Source organism: Schistosoma haematobium, chromosome 6 (genome assembly GCF_000699445.3).
Source record: "Schistosoma haematobium chromosome 6, whole genome shotgun sequence".
NCBI classification, from domain to species: Eukaryota; Metazoa; Platyhelminthes; class Trematoda; order Strigeidida; family Schistosomatidae; genus Schistosoma; species Schistosoma haematobium.
In genome coordinates this window covers 575,965-593,079 of record NC_067201.1, presented here as the reverse complement: position 1 = coordinate 593,079, position 17,115 = coordinate 575,965, and the positions used below count along the sequence as shown (strand labels likewise).

The 17,115-nt window shown below is 36.1% G+C and overlaps 1 protein-coding gene across 2 annotated transcripts in view; it reads left to right on the top strand.

Moving 5' to 3' along the window:
* MS3_00008258 (uncharacterized protein) overlaps positions 1-17,115 on the top strand; it is a gene marked incomplete at its 3' end in the record, with an annotated part of 39,219 nt that overhangs the window by 7,906 nt on the left and 14,198 nt on the right. Inside the window, exons 3-8 of one of the 2 annotated variants that reach the window (XM_035732825.2) lie at positions 411-579; positions 2,156-2,229; positions 4,881-5,251; positions 6,454-6,930; positions 13,202-13,342; positions 14,689-15,589. In XM_035732825.2, coding sequence (XP_035585824.1) covers positions 411-579; positions 2,156-2,229; positions 4,881-5,251; positions 6,454-6,930; positions 13,202-13,342; positions 14,689-15,589 — 2,133 coding nt within the window. Of the gene's footprint in view, positions 1-410; positions 580-2,155; positions 2,230-3,156; positions 4,648-4,880; positions 5,252-6,453; positions 6,931-13,201; positions 13,343-14,688; positions 15,590-17,115 lie in introns of those variants that run through there. The other variant, XM_051216612.1, reaches the window with a different exon arrangement.

Genomic DNA, 17,115 nt, shown 5'->3' with positions numbered 1-17,115 from the left:
TCTTGAAGTCGCTAACTTCTAGTCTTAGCAATGTTGGTAGATACAGACTACGTGGTTGGCATCCGCGCGACTATCGTAATCAATGGTTGGAGACTCTTTTTGACATAGCTCGGAATCGAGCCCCTAAACTATGAGACCAAAATTATTTCATATCTTTCTTTCTATGAACTAATTCTTTCTTCCTGTACTATATCCTTATTACAATCTTTCTTTTATATAGTACACCATTGAGTTAACTGCTTCTATGAATCCGGTGTTTGTCTTGCTGTGCTAATGAGGTGTAGCAACTTGGACCGATGCATATATGTGCCTGGTCTTACGTTGTAACTGACTAACTGGCTGACGAATTCGTGTAGTTATGATATTTATCATCGTTCTGTTTATTTAATTAATTATTTATTTATTTGTAGTGAATGAGAAATTTTTAAATGGTACATATCGTGGTATACGTGAATTTGTTTGTGATTTCCGTTTGATGTTATTAAATTGTTATCGTCACAATGGAATCTCTTCACGTATTGGACGTTGTGCTGAGAAATTAGAATTATTGTTGGAACAAAAACTTCAACTTTTATCACCGTAATTATAGTGTAGCGTTTATTATTTTATTGTTTTTAATGAATTTAAGTCTTTAATTTAATTTAGATATGTCTACTTAAAAAAAAATTTGATAGAACAATGAAAGATCTTCGCTTAATACTGTTGTTTATAATGGATATTTCTACGTTTATTGTATAGTGGTTAAGCGCTCTTGTGCAAGACTGATAGGTTCTGGGTTCGAATCTCACAAGGTGGGATTGTGAATGCACACTGCTGAGGAGTTCCGAAATAGGACTAAACGGTCGTCCAGTGCTTCCAAGTTTTTCATGGTGGTCTAGCTTCAATTGATTCATGATCTCAACTATTGAAATTTATTGTAAACGCTTAATTTGTATTACTGGAGATTTTAATAGAACTATGATTGACTAATTTCATTCGGTTAAACGATTTAAACATAGATACTGTGGATTTGATTGGTTAGGCTTCATTTCAATACATAAGTTGATTGTTTCATGCTCAAATAAATGAAGTATTGACTTAATGATTAAAGCATTCAACTTCATGTGATTAAGTTACGAGTTTGAATATTACCTTTATTTGCGTAGCCCATCAATCACATAAAACTATGTAACTCATTTGGTTACTGAGTTTATTTATCTCAACTGAATGTTGTTCAGTGTAGAGTGATTAAACCTTTTTATTTGATTGATGATGATAGAATTAGTTGAGACTGATCTATTTTAGTTTCATTGTGTTGCATAAAAGATCTAGTTATGAATGTGATTGCATCAACTGTAAAAAGATTGATATATTTCTCAGAACATGATGGTTAGATGTAATATATGAATACAGTGATCTTTAGTGCTGTTAGAGGTATGAAGGCGGTTATCACTGCCCGGTTGTCCACACCGTGGAAGGGTTCTTCTGGAGGTACCTGAAAAGGAAATTGGGTTAGAGGTGGTCTTACTGACCTGAGAGCATGACTGCAGTGCCAAAGGGACAACTACTTGAGACCAGCCACATACAACCTTTTTGTGAGCAGTTTTCGTGTTAGCTCCGTACTAGTTGAAACCTTACCACCAGAGACGTATATCCGTGCGATAAGGCGATGTGTGCATTTTTAGAGTCGACCTTTTCTGTCCCCATTCCTCCTTGTGGGAAGGCAGCTGCTTTTAGTCTTACCGCTCTTCAACCGACCTGTCTGACATGGTAAGGCCTTGAGGAACGATCGTTCCATCCAGTATAGCTCGGTTGCTTCATCACGATAGTCAAGGCCGACCACCACGTCAAGGTAACAGCAACGGTCAGATGTAATATATATATACTAAGTGAAATAAATGTAATATTTTACTGAGAGTTTAATGTTTCATCTTAATTAATTTTAAGTAGTTAGACCGATAATTCTGTAACTGATAGTTTAAATCTGGTTCACGTTCTATTATTTGAACTTGTGGTCAACATTCCGTAAAGGTGAAACTATCACTTGTCAAAACATACTTTTGTATTACAAGTTGTCAATGACAATATATGTCTGTTTATGCAACTTCGTCAACTGTACTTAATATTATATCATTTTTGAATTTCGTTGACTTTTTCTTCATTTATAACGTTTTAGTGAAATTAGAGCTAAAGCATCGATACAATCAACGCTTGGATTTGGTACAGCTGAAGATGAGTTACTGGATTGCGGTAAGTGCATTCACTTGATGAATCTGTGTATTATTTATTTGTATTTTTATATGGTCGAAAATTCTTCACTGGGATCAGTTACTTCTCAGCTAATTTTTACAAGTTGAATGAAATGAGTTGAACAACTGTCATTACGTAAAGGCACTGACTTCCGGTTGGATTTCCAAAGAAATCTAGACTATCTTATTGGTGGTTGTGCTATAGTTTTAATCACTGACTTGAGAAGTTAATTAATATGGTTTAAAATCAGTCTCACTAGGGCAGTTGGATTAATTATTTCGTCTCTGTCTCATGAATAATATGATCTTACATTTCGGATTCTTCAATTTTATTTGTTTCTTTCGTACTGTATCTCTTGTGTTGAACTTTTTGATTTTTGCTTATCGATATCCAACCGGCTAGCCTAGTATATTAAAAACTCAAGGGATAAGTATTTCAACCGATGAAGTTCGATTGGGTCATCATGATAGGGAAGCTCAACCATCACGTCAAAACAGCTACTATAGTTTTCTTTTCAACGAAATCATTTACTTAAGCTCTACATTCGTATATATAGTTATATGGAAAATGTATGTCTATAGAAGGATAGAATGGATTGTATCACAAAAATGGATTCAACAATAAATAACAAATGAGGTTAACGTACTAATCAAGCGGTAAGGAAGAACAAAATTTATGGGTCAGATAATAGTCCAGTTGACAGATATGAAGAAAGAAACGACAAAACAACAAAGGTCATAATAATAGACTGAATAATAATCAAGAAAACTTGTAAAAGGTAATAATAATAAATGATTAAAGTTTAAAGTGCAAAATAGTAATAATAAAAGTGCATTGAAAAAAAACCCACTTAGAAACATACCCATTAAGGGAATTAGGGCCAGGGAAGGATGAGAGGTTGGACAAATCGTTTCTGCACGCAAAGTTCAGGCTTTAGTTTGTGGATTGCCAATGCCTCTGCTGTGCATAAAATATTGATTCGAACCCCTTTCGATCCAGTTCCTTTGACTCTGTAAACTATTTTAAACGAAGAGTCTTTTGGAGCGATATGCCCACAGTTGATTAAGTACTCCTGTATAGAACTCGTGATTGTTTTTCGCTCCCCTTTCAAGAGCCAAGCCGGATAATGTTCCGAGATGCGTTTGGATAATGATCGCTTTGTGCGGCCTATGTAACATGCCCCACATGAGCAAGTAAACTTATAGATACACATTGAAGTGGCCAAAAGCGAAAGTTTGTCCTTAACACACCCCAGAATTGTAGGTCGGCTAGAGAAAACGATTCGAATCTTAGCTGCGTGGAATGTTTTATTCAATGATTTAGAAATCCGTTTATTTAGGATTTCAGCAGCCGTATCTCCCTTAAATTCCATATTCACAAATAGAGTTTTTTCTCTACTGTCAATGCTTTGTCATGAGGTCTAGGTACCAAGTTTCTATCGATGAATCTCGGTGGATAACCATTTTTGATGAAGGTCTGTCGAAGATAAAATAGTTCCCCATCTATTGTGTCATTGGAACAAATTCGCTTGATCCTTGAGGATAAAGAATGAATTAAGTTCCTTTTTCTAATTAATGGAACCCAACTGTGGAAGTTCGTGTATTGTCCATTCCAAGTGGGTTTTCTGTGTATCGATCTCTGTAATAAACCGTCAGGCATTCTTTTTAAATGGATATCAAGAAAATGAAATTCGTGGTTTGTCTCTGCTTCTAAGGTGAATTGGATTGATGGGTGGCAGTTATTGAAAATATTCAAAATATCATTGAGGTCACTATCTTCTTCGCAAATAATGGAAGTGTCATCCATATATCTTTTATATAAATGAAATCTTTCAATTATTGATCGAAGTACCGAGTTTTCTAGGTTCGCCATAAAACAATCAGCCAGGAGAGGACCCAATGGAGAGCCCATTGCAACTCCATCTATTTGTTTATAGAAAACATCATTAAGTAAATGATTTCGTCGCAAAGAAAATTTTCTTCGCTGAATTCTCTTTTTCTTATTCAATGACACTATGGGTTATTTTAATTAGCTACTATAGTGTGAACTGGAGACTATTCCCAAGCTGTTCCATTCTGATTTATGTATAATTTTATTTCTTTTTTTATTTAGTCGCATGAACATTGGTGCGAAGGGGTAAAAAATATATATATGTACCACACAAATAAGTTATTCAATTTGTATGTAGGCTTGGATGCTGTCCAAGTTCTCGAACCGAAACAAGTGGTCTTCTTAGGGGGCCCACTCCCTGAGCCTTTGACCTAGTAATCTAATCCATATGGTAGTGAAGCGATATTAAGAGATGCAATCCCATGGTAGCTGGTGACCAAGAATATATTCATGCGCCATCTTTTCCATCAGGATCCTGAAGCCCATATACATTATTGGTTCGGAGTCAGAGTTTTCCAACTCCCCTAGGTGGGTCCCTCGTAGCTAACAGCCTGGTTGATGCGCCTAACATTCGCTTTTAGTCTTGTCAATTTCGTAATCAAAAGTTAAAACGCTTCTTATGTATGTTAAATAAACAGTGAAGTGATTTCCTATTTGCTATTACTCACTAATGTTGATTCATGACAGAAATCATTCTTTATATAGTTGTGCTTATTTTTGATTTTTATTAATCGCACATAATTTTTTTCTCAAAACTGTAGGTGTAACTCGCCGTCGAAGTTCTGGACGTTTGTTCCTTTCTGGTGATACACGTCAATTAACACCAATGCGCGCTATCATTGAAGAGCTGGAACATGTTACACATCCTGGTTCTGGTGGGGGTATCGCAGCATCATTAATTTCAAATAGTATAGATTCAAATAATCCTATACCATCCAACCAACAACAATCAGCTACTACTACTAATATTACTAATAATTTAAGTATAGATGAAAATGTCGGTTTAATTATAGCTAGATTAAGTTTATGGGAGCGTAGACGACATGAAGAAGAATTGTTAGATTCATGGAATGAATGGTGGATTCAGAAAAATGGACCTAAATTGCAAGAAATTATATACAATGTACCAGAAGTTAGTCAAGTTTATTGTTTTGCTCTAGTATTAAGATATCTTGATAGGGATTTAGTTTGTTGTTTATCAATGTCATTCACTATTGAACTTTAGTTATTTCATTGTTTAAAGTAACATGGAGTAAATTGATACAAATTGATGACGGACTCAGTAAATTGAGTAAGAACTTCATTTATATATCATCTAATGCAATTGGTGGGTGACAGCTTCATTCTAAATGTGGTTGAACTCCACTGGTCACGGCTTCTCACTAGTACTGTGGGAATTGAATGGGTTTGGAAATGTAGAATATTAAATCGCTATTCATTAGTTTGTAGGTATTTTGCTGACGCCGAAAGGCTTGAAAGTTCTGTGAGATTCAGTGAGCATACACTATTAAACATTTCATTCTTAAATTCAAGTAGTATCCATAATTTAACCATGTAAACAGTTATTTATGAGGAAATGGAAAGCATTTTAATTCTTTTAACCGATAGCAAAAACAATGTGAAGTTTTCCGTTGTCATCTTGAAGAGAGCAAGAACAAAGATTTGAGTGGAATAACAATCATTCATTTTAGTTTACGGATCATAGTTGTTTCTATATTCATCTATTCACTTGTATCTGTGTTTTCTCATCAGACTGGTTATGTTGATCGGTTATATAACTAGTTCAGTGTAAATACAACTAGTTTAACATAAAGTAATACCGTCTGATAATCTTTTCTTTATTCCATTCTTTTTTCTGCTGTAAATAATAAACGGATTAGTTGATAATATGTGCTCATTGTTGGGATATGTACCGCAAGGGGATACCATTGTTTGTCTTTAGTATTGTTATGCTGCCATTGAAATTTCTGTAACATCATTGTGACGTTAAATATCCAAAGGATACAGGGGATGATTTTATATACATATGTTGTGTATTTATAGACTGAATAAAATTGGTATGAAAATGTAATGTTTATTATACACGATGAACTTCAGTAAAAGCTGTACATCATGATGTTAACGACTTTTATGAGCACACTGGATTCTTCTTAGTAGGATTTTTACAGAAGAAAGATAATCAGATTAAATAATAGATGGAGGAGACCGAGTAAGACGTAACAATTTATATGGTTACACATTTTTAAAAGTTAACTTTAATGCTGAATTTCTTTACTTATATGAACTGAAGTAATACAACATATCTTATTGTATATATGTATATATATTTTTTAGTTATTAGAAGCTTATCAATTCTTGTGGCTAGCTGATCCTTTTTTGGGTATTAGTGATTGTTTGACAATTTATAATAATAACAACAATCATAATCTCATTGCCAATTCATTGAACAGTACAAATCATTCACGTAATTTATCATTATTCGACTTAGAAATTGGACTATGTTCAGTTCCACAAGCTAGTCTAGTTTTAAATGTTTGTATGTCTAATCTATTAGCTACGCCAAAAGAAAGAAATCAAATTGTCGCTGTATTAAATAATAATAATGGTAACAATGTTAATTGTAATCTTAATGTTGGAGCAGATTCTAGCACAGATTGTATTTCTTCTTCAACAAGACGATCTCGTAATCTTCTATCAAATATATCTACATTACCTGTAATTGATTATGATGTATGGGAACGTCGATTATCTAGTCGTGTTGATTCATGGTATCGTTCATTTTGGGAAAAAGGCAAAGGTGTTGTTGAATGGGTAGGTTGTATGAACTTTCTTCTACATACAATATTCATGTAGTAGTTTTCTTTTGTTTTATCTTTGAAAAAAGAAGTTGATTTGATGTAGAACTCACGAAAGGAGCAACTGTTTGTACATTTAATTTCCAGATATAATTTTTTTGTGGAGAGCTATTGCCGCTGTAGTTAGAAAGCACTGGTTCTCACCTGCTATCCAGTGTTCTAACCACTAACCGATAGAACTACTTATAACTTAATGTACGATTTTTAAAATTATTCTTCTCAGTGATTTGAAAGAAATGTACTGAACAGTACATGTTTTTTGGGAGTTCGAAAAATTACTATGTAAAGGAGTTCTGTATTAAGGGAAAACAATTATCTTTTCCTCAATTTCCATTGTTATTCAGATTTCGGTCGATTAAATCAATGCCAAAATGACTTCACGTGTTGAGTAGTTGAAAAGGACCGCTGAAACTTTCTTAACGTATACTTTTTTGCTGTTTGCTGTCTGTTAATCAAAACATACTCAACCTTTAGGAAAGTTTTACTTTTATACAAACTGAAATACCCTTCGCTTGTTCGAATTATTTTTTTGAGCCTAACCACCTATCGTGAGTGCTAGATTAAATTTCTACTTTAGCTACTATCTTAACATGATTATTATTTTCATTATTTGAACACATAAACATTGGTACAAGGGGCCGCCAAATACATAATTGCCACACAATAACAATGAGATTGTGAAGAGATATAGAAAGAAAGGTGAGTGTAATAAAAAAGAGCAACAGTGAACATAAGTTAGTGTATGAAAGTGAGATAATAATAATAACAATAATAATAATAATAATAATAATAATCGGATATACAGTTCAATTAAGAAAAGTACAATCAGAAAGAATTCTTCCTGTTACAGACGTTGTGGTGTGAGCTACTTATATCCACATAAGTAGTATATAACCATAATCAAGAATAAAATATATTTCAGTAGAAGATCGAGAAGGAAAGAACGGTAACGGAAAGCAATTGGTATGAAAATGCAGGAACAGTGCAATCTGGGATGATGAACTGATATTTGCAAGAGAAACAGTGTTTACTGCATTGTTCTCATATTTTAGTGAAATGTTCTGTAATTGCGTGTTCAAATACATCCGATTGTCCCCACTCGTGTTCTCGTTCACTATAATGTTAATTTCGCTTTCGTGAATAAAGTAAAAGAAGGTTGCAGCACGACTGCCACTGACTTCTATTCTGAGCTGTATCTGATAACGTCTGAAGCCACTGTATTGTACCATCTCTAGGACCCCATCCAGAGAGTCGTGAAGGACCGACAAAAGCCATTCATTTACAGCTTTCTTTCATAACACGACACATGTCATAAACTAACCAACTCTCTACTTTTTCAAACCGGTCCTAGAGTTAACAAGTAATATACGATGTGGAATTCGCTGTGACGACATTCTTAGTACATATCTTGGCCACCGAAGTGGATGTTTGAGTATGGTGACACTAAATGAATTACCATTTCTGCTTCCGAACATACGTTGCCAAATTTCTTTATTACTGATATGATGTTGACAATGATCAAACAGAGAGTCACTTAACATCCTCAACTCAGAGAGGTCACGTTCAAAAGCATATAGCAAAACTGCTCTCACCGACGCGTAGTAGACCCGACATTTTACATCACGAAGTCAAAGGTGGTCCAGATTGGCATAAGCCGACCTGGGTTTCGCTATACGTCAGTTGACTTCATCTCTCACGCAACCACCAGCATTTATTCAGCTACCTAGTTACACTAACTTCTTTACTTCTCCTGTTTGCTCACTATCGCGAGTGAGTGCAGGTAAAGGGTCCCGCCGATTTCGTAGAAGTAGCTTGCACTCTTACAGTGCAAAGAATATGCCATACGTACGGACACCGATTGACAACTGATTAAGTGTGGATTGCATGGCTTATATATCAGTCAGAAAGTCTTTCTCCAGACAACAGATCCACACCACCATTACCTACATCTATCAGAGCTGTTTCCAGAACGTCATCGATGGCAATGCTGAGGAGTAATGATGAATTTAGGCAAAACTGCCTAACCCTTGGGTTGAGTAAAATAATGGAGGGGTGGTTGTATGCTCTCACCTTGCATGAGGTATTTGTATATGTGGCCTTCACAATATTAATACACTTCTCAGACTTACTTACTTACGCCTGTTACTCCTCGTGAAGCAGCATAGGCCGCTCACCAGCATTCTCCATCCAACCCTATCCTGGGCAATCCTTTCCAGCTCCTTCCAGTTGTAATTCATCGTTTTCATATCTGCTTCTATTATCCGACGCAATGTGTTCTTTGGCCTTCCTCTTTTTCGCTTCCCTTCAGGATTCCAAGTTAGGGCTTGCCTCGTGATGCAGTTTGACGATTTGCGTAATGTATGTCCTATCCATTTCCATCGTCTTTTCCTAATTTCTTCTTCAGTTGGAAACTGGATTGTTCTCTCCCACAGAAGACTGTTGTTGATGGTATCCGACCAATGGGTATTGAGTATCTTGCGTGGACAGCTATTTATAAATACTTGTACTTTCTTGATTGTGGTTGTTGTAGTTCTCCAAGTTTCAGCTCCATACAGTAGAACTGCCTTGACGTTCGTATTGAAGATTCTCACTTTGATATTGGTTGAAAGTTGTTTTGAGTTCAATGGACAATCCCAGAGAATAGTACTGTCCAACGAATCAAAGGCGGCTCTAATGTTAAGAAATATTACAATTGTTGGTCTGTCGTAAGTATGACGGTGTTCTAACGTTTGGTGGAGAGTGAGGATATGATAAATACATCCTCGACCAGAACGAAAACCAGCTTGCATCTTGCGAACCAATTTTCTCGGGTTTCGAACAATCTACAAAGTGTGATTGTGGCCAATAGTTTAGATGTGATCGGAAAAAGACTTATTCACCTATAGTTGTTGCGAAAATAGCATGAACTCTTTTTGAAGATAAGAACATTTATTGATTCGTTCTACGATATTGGAACACTAATGCCAGACCTTTATTTACAGCTACTTTGAGTGCTGGATTTATTTTCTACTTTAGCTGTTATCTTAACATGATTATCGACCTTATCTTGACAACAATGTGTATTTCAATTATATTGGCTGAGACATATCTACGAGGTCATATAATGCCAGGAACGTTCATTAGAGTGTAGTACAGTCGGAACTATACTTTTTCTCACAAAAGAACTGTGAGAAAGGGTCAGGCCTTATAGTCGTACACCATCTGTCAATCCACAGGTTTTCACTTTGGGTGGTGAGGTTTTAAAAATTCTTTGTGATTTCAGTCTGTAACTAATGAATCCGTCTTTTGTGCTTGAAGAGATTACGAGTTTACCTGAATTTGCGAACGGATCGAACACTCAGCGACACCATGACCTAATAAGCTAACTATTCTGATGCGTCTCAGCTAACTAGAGAGAGAAGTCCAGGTTCAAAAGAGGGAAAATGTATTCCACTAGCAGACAGAAGCACGAACAACAACAAGCACAGCTCCAGCGTATATATACATCATAAAAATGTCCTTGGGAAACGTTACAAAATAATATATTAAAAGAGACGACGAACCGGTGACATTTAACATCCTCCCAAATGGGAAATATGATATGAAGGTGAAAATGGGCGCTTTTAGTGCGAAGAGAAGAAATTCAAATTTCCAAAACAAAATTGCAAAAATAAGACATTTATCAAGTGAGTTCTGTGGATCTAGCATCCCCAACACCTCTCCTTTTATTAGCGTACGTTCTTGGAGTCCACTTGCATCCTGACAATTTGTCGCCGTTGTCGGAGTGACCACCTTCTGTAATGTAAATCGATTTGTTGTTATACTTCCTATGTAGGGGCTACGGGTAGATTAGAAGTATCCAGCAGAATGTCTAGCGGAAGATTCCCTTCAGTCACTGGGCGAACTAAGGCTAACCACTTACGTAGTTGGTTTCAGTGTTGAGTCCACTTGTCTCTTCCCACCACTACCTCGTACATGACTTGACCTAACTTTCCGACCACCCGTGCTTCGGTTCAGAGACCATGATTTGGTCTGTAGTCCCTAGCGAACACCGGACATCCAACCTTGTACGTTGTCAGCTTTTGGGATTTCGTCTGTGATGGTAGTGGTATGGTTCTCGGGAGCATCAGATTGTGGATCATCCTCAATTTTCTTCCCATGAGGATCTCTGCCGGGGACGTCTGCTCTGGTAGCGTATCATTAGGTGTCGTTCGGCAAACGAATAAGAAGTTCTACAGTGTTTCAAATGGCGTCTCCTCCCCTTTCGACTTGATTAAAACCCTCTGGAACGTATCCACAAATCTTTCTGCTTGGTCGTTTGACTGTGGGTGGTAAATTGGAGAGCGGGAGTGCTTTATGGATAGCCGTTGGCAGAAATCTTGGAACTGAGTGGAAGTGAACTGCGAACCTTTGTTTGGTGCGATTACATTCGGTAATCCGTTGCGGACGAAAGTCCCTGACCAAAATGTTGGGTGCGCGCATACTGAATGTCAAAGTCATAACACAAAGGTATCAAGGCTCATCGCTGGAGATGATTTGCAGAGTGTGCTGGAACACCAGACTTTGAACCGAAGATTGTGGGAAGGGGCTTGTTGTTTTTTAAACGAGTAAATCTTCAACCGTACAGGAACTTGTAGAAGTAGCGCATTGCAAAGATAAGGGCGAGAGCCTCTTTCTCCATCTGGCTGTACATTTCCGCCGGAGTTAACGTGAGGAATGCATGCATAATAGCTTCTTTTGTGGTGTCCGGGAACTGATGTGAGATGACGGCACCGAGTTCAAAGGCGATGATTGGCATGGATGAATCGTTGTGTGCTGATAGTAGTTCCGAGCTAATGATTGACTTCAGTTTGCACAAAGCAGCTTCAAATTCCTTCGTCTAGTTCCAATTAGTATTCTTTTTCAGAAAACAATTCAGTGAGACGCGGATGTCATGTATTGACGGAACAAAAGCTAAGTAGTAGCTAACTAATCCCAGAAATGATCGTAGGGCAGAGACATTGGTGGGAGTGAGCCTAAATTTTATAGCTCGAATGTTTTCAGGATCTGATCTGCGACCTGGAGCATCCAAAAATGAAACCCAAATACTTGAAGAAAAGCTGGCATTTTTCTGAACGTAACCGAAACCCGTTATCACTGATGCGTTGTAGTACAGCTGTTGTGCGTTCTCGTAGCTGTTCAAAAGACGTGGCGACAATTAAGATGTCACCGAGATAAGTTGCAACATCCGGGATACCCGATAGGATTGTATCCATTAGTTGCTGGAAAATAGATGGGGCGGTCTTAACTCCAAATGGTAGAAGATTATATTGAAACAAACTACGATAAGTACTAATGGTAAGTAGCTCTCTCGATTCTTCAGCCACTTCCACTTGTAGATAGGCATCAGCAAGGTCCAACTTCGCGAAGAACTTCCCACTATTTAGTAAAGTGAACAAATCTGTAGGGACTGGCAGCGGCTAATGATGGTGTTATAGAGCTGCGTTAAGACCTGTGGAGAAATCTGCGTACATTCGTGTTGTACCATTAGCTTTCTTGATAACCACAGTAGGTGTTACCCAAACAGAATAAGAATAAAGCGTAATAACTCCTTGTAGTTGGAGGCGATTAAGTTCTTCATCAACTTTCGATAATGTTGCATACGGCACTAGTCTCTTCCAAAACAAAATTACAGAAATAAGACATTTACTCAGTGAGTTCTGGAGATCTAGCATCACCACCATCGTTCATAATAAATTATTTTCTTGTACAGGCTACTGAGCAATGAAAATATTGTTTTAGACACACTCAGTGTTTTTCCTCCTAAATGCTGAATGTTATTTCATGACTGGCCAATGTTATTGTCTGGTTTGTCGATTAGTAATGGAGTATTTTAGTGCACTGATCATTTCATGAAAGGTGAATCGCTTATATGGTCGACGAAATCTTGTCATGGATACAATCCGTTTGTTTGATTTTTGTTGGTTTAAGCCATAGTTAGCGCAGACGTGTTGTTTATCTGTCTAACAGTGGTCGAGTATACTGCTGAACAGTCCTCTGTGTATTACTTCACACTTGTAAGGAAATTATTTAAGGTATTACATATCCCTGAGTAATAGTGGTTTGATTCTAATTTTCTTACAAACATTCATTATACGTTTCAGAATAACCAGGCCAAAAAGTTAACATGATTCAATTGTTTGATGTGCTTATTATAATGTAGTGTTTATACAATTTCTATATTATTCTGTTTTGTTTTCTATTGATAGGCTACACGTCGTTTAGGTTTATCAAAAGGATTTTTTGATGCATGTGGCTATAAGTTGAATCCGTTAGCCAGTAAACGCTTTCATGAATTATCAATATATCAGCAAGTTGTAATAATCTGTGCACTTTGTGAATCGACAATGGTGAGTGTTATCATTAGTTTGTTTATTTTTGAATGCCGTGTTCACTGTGTCTATTCTTGCCCTGTTCCGGTTTAACTAAATACATTCTATTGAATATGGCCTCGCTCGTGTTGAAGTTTTCTGTCTGTATCATATGAGAGATCATTTAATTGATTTGTATACCACAGTAATTGTGAGGTTTTTAAAGAGTCTAAATAAGATTTATAACAATCCGCTGTTATTCAATCATGTGGATGGATTTTTTCATTGCTCAGCAGTGATTTTATAAATATCTACTGAACTGAAGTGTGTCATTACTGTCTTGAAATGCCAATTGATTGTTCTTTTGAATAATTTTCGAGTTATACCACCATTGAAACTGATTTATTGTCTGTAGCAAGTTGTTTTATGTGTTTTTAGTTCTGAGTTTACTTCTTTTTCTTAACTGTTGAGGTTTGAGTTAGATAGTTCCTTGGTAAAGGTAAGAACTTATGTTTTGAGTCTCTCATGTTATTAGTTCAGAATTTTGAAGCGCGCAAAAGAAAATAATATGTAATAGTTCTGTAAACCTGCTTCGGTCTGGGCACCCGGGCAGTATCACAGCCCACACACCAATCAAGTGACTTTTGTGGCGCATATGTATTCTGTGCCCCTTTGTACCAATATTTATGTGTTCAAACCAGTTAAAATACCCAAATGCCCCTGGTGCGGTCGAGGGTAGGGAAAGTCATCTCTTATTCTCCAAATGCTCTCACATGGCCACGCGTATACAACCACTGCCAGGGAAGTCTTACTCACTGACTTCTCATGGTGGTGGTGTTTTTTACGAATTTGAGAGGACGAAGACTGAATGTCCGGCGATTTATCTGGGTTGGTGGACTCGGAGAGTTCACCTAGGGTGGTTGGGAAATCCTGATTCCAAACCAATAATGCATATGGGCTCTACTATCTTGAGGGAACAAATGGGGTATGAACCAATCGTTCCGTCCTATTGTGGGACTTTTCAGAAATGCGCATCCACGATCCTGCTCGTGAGATTCGAACCCAGGGCACTCAGTCTCGCACGCGAACGCTTAACCTCTAGACCATTGATCCTACCGGTATCCAACGGTTTTAATGTCTTACTTCAACTAATCCACGAAGTTCTGGTGGTCTTACGTCAATGAATTCATGATTTCAATCACAAACATAGTAATCTTCACAACTCTGTGATGTTTAAATTTATCTAATTTAACTCACAGTTATATCATGAAAATAGGAATAAACTTTCAGTAGATATTTTCCTTTGTTGTATTATTATTATTCGATTTTTTCTTTTTTCCTTTTTCTCTTCAAAATATTCTTTCCTTTTTGTCTTCTTCTTCTAGAGAACATTTGAAAATCTTCGTTTATCTTTAGATAAATCAGCTGATTGGGAAGCATCAAATCCAGTTTATTTAGGTACTGATTTCTTTTCAAAATATACTTATATACATTTACCTAATTCAATTGGAATTGATCCAGCCACTTCATTAAGAATCTATCGAATCTCTTATATAAAATATCAACCAGTTGAAATGAATTATGAAAAATCTTTCAAAATGACAATGAATCATAATCATCTTGATATGAATAATAAAACTGAAATATTAAATGATTTTCTAAAATTCCAAAATGTAACCGACCTAAATCAATCGTCTAATTTGAAACGTCGTCGTAGTTGTACAAAATCTAAACAACAAATTCAATTGTATGATGAATTAAATAAACATAATAATTTTCTTCTAGATAATGGTTTATCAATTCCTGGTTCAGTTCAACGTTTACCTAATTGGATTCATCCATCATTAGCACGTGATGTATATCGTAGATGGTATCGTGTTACTGAACATGTTGATTCTATTCCTAATTCTATTGTTAATTCTTCTGCAATTGATTTAACTACTGATCAAGAGTCTGAAGAATATGGGAAAGCAAAAAAGAGGCGCTTATCAGAAAGAACTGTTAATAATACTAATACTAGTACTACTACTACTACTAATAATAATAATGCTGTTGTAAATAAAGCAAACACACCAAATAATAGGAAACGTAAACCCCCTTCTTACAATGATAGTAATAATAATAATAATACTGTTAAAGAGAATGTACCATTTGGAGATTTTCAAGATATTGATAATCAAATTATTTCAGAGTTTATTAAAAATGATCATTGTTTAAATCCATCACCTTATGCATCATTTAATGGTCCAACACGTCAATTTTTATCTTTACAATTAAGTCGTACTGGTAAATCATTTTATATTTTACTTATAATAGTTGAAATTTTTCTTGATCATCTTTATAAGTACAATATTATTTTACGTATTTAAGCAAAAATGGATAGTGGCTAACAGTGGAATCCAGTTTGATTCACACGTTTCATCCTATTTGGGACTCGTCAGCTGGACATACGTGCATCGTAGAGTTGATGTCCACTCCGGCACTCGAACCCAGTACCATTCGTTTCAAACGCCATCGCCTTATCCACTTAGCTACTGAGCCTGCGACTTAAGGCTATATCGAGGCAATCCACACTGGATGCACATATGCCAACATGAGACTGATTAATTGCAGTCATGAATAACAATGGGAAGATACAATTTAAACAACACCATGTGAATTTTACTTATTCGTTATAAATTATTTTATGGTTAGATTGACTAAATTACAAAGATTACCTGGTGATGGTAGTGGCTGTAGTGAACGAGAACACAAATGACGACAATCGAATGTATTTAAACGTAGAATTACAGAACACCTTAGTAAAATCTGAGAACCATACTGTAAATACTACATTTGCAAAATATCAATCAGTAGCCTCGAATTTCACTGTTCTTTTGTTTCTACAACAATCGTTCTTTGTTCTCGTTCTCTTTCCTTCAATCTTCTTAACCCTCTGCTGCCAGGCATTTCACTTTTGACTGATGATACATACTACTTATATCTGTCGACATCAGTACCACATACCACAGCGACTACTAATTGTGTTAGGATTGTTTTTTAAAATATCAAAGTTGTGATTTTATGGTTATAGTACTCGAATTTCGACTAGTAAGTTATAGATTTCAGTGATATTCCACTTTGTTTAAGTAGTAGATTAATACCATAAACTTGCATATTGAAATATATGTGATTTGAAATCAAATATCTGAATATGAAATCAGTTACCAAGTTGAGATTTCTATTAACTTTTTTTATGATAACGGAACTAACTACCAACTTAATTGCACAGTTAACTTATCAAAATAACTATTAACTATGTAACGTAAGCGGATTTATGTCTCCTTGGAATCGCTGGTTATTTAGTGTGTAGTTCAGTAAAAGATTAAATCACTTGATGGTGAAGTGCAACTAGTTTTGTTATGTTTTGATGGAGTTTTGTTCTCTGAGCTGGATGGTTTGGTCGTGGAGCTTTCATCGTTCTTCTGAACGACATCACCAGGAAAAACTTCAGATAGAAGTGAAGTGTTCGAATTTCTCCATATGTGTTTCACAGCTTGTTCTGTACACCTCGATGTTGATTAGTTCTTATTGACCTTAAATTTGTCATTGTTTACTTCTTTGTTTTGGTTGTGTCTCCCATTCGTATGATTTTTGTTCCTATCTGGTTTTGTTATGTCTTAAGACGCTAATCGTTGTCATATACTGAATTCGCCTATCAGAATTGCGATCAAAATTTTTTGTAACACGTCTACTATTCCGTCTATAGCGTAGCGTTCTGTAATTGAACAGTTATACATTCTGACCTGGATAACTAACCTTGGGCCAACATA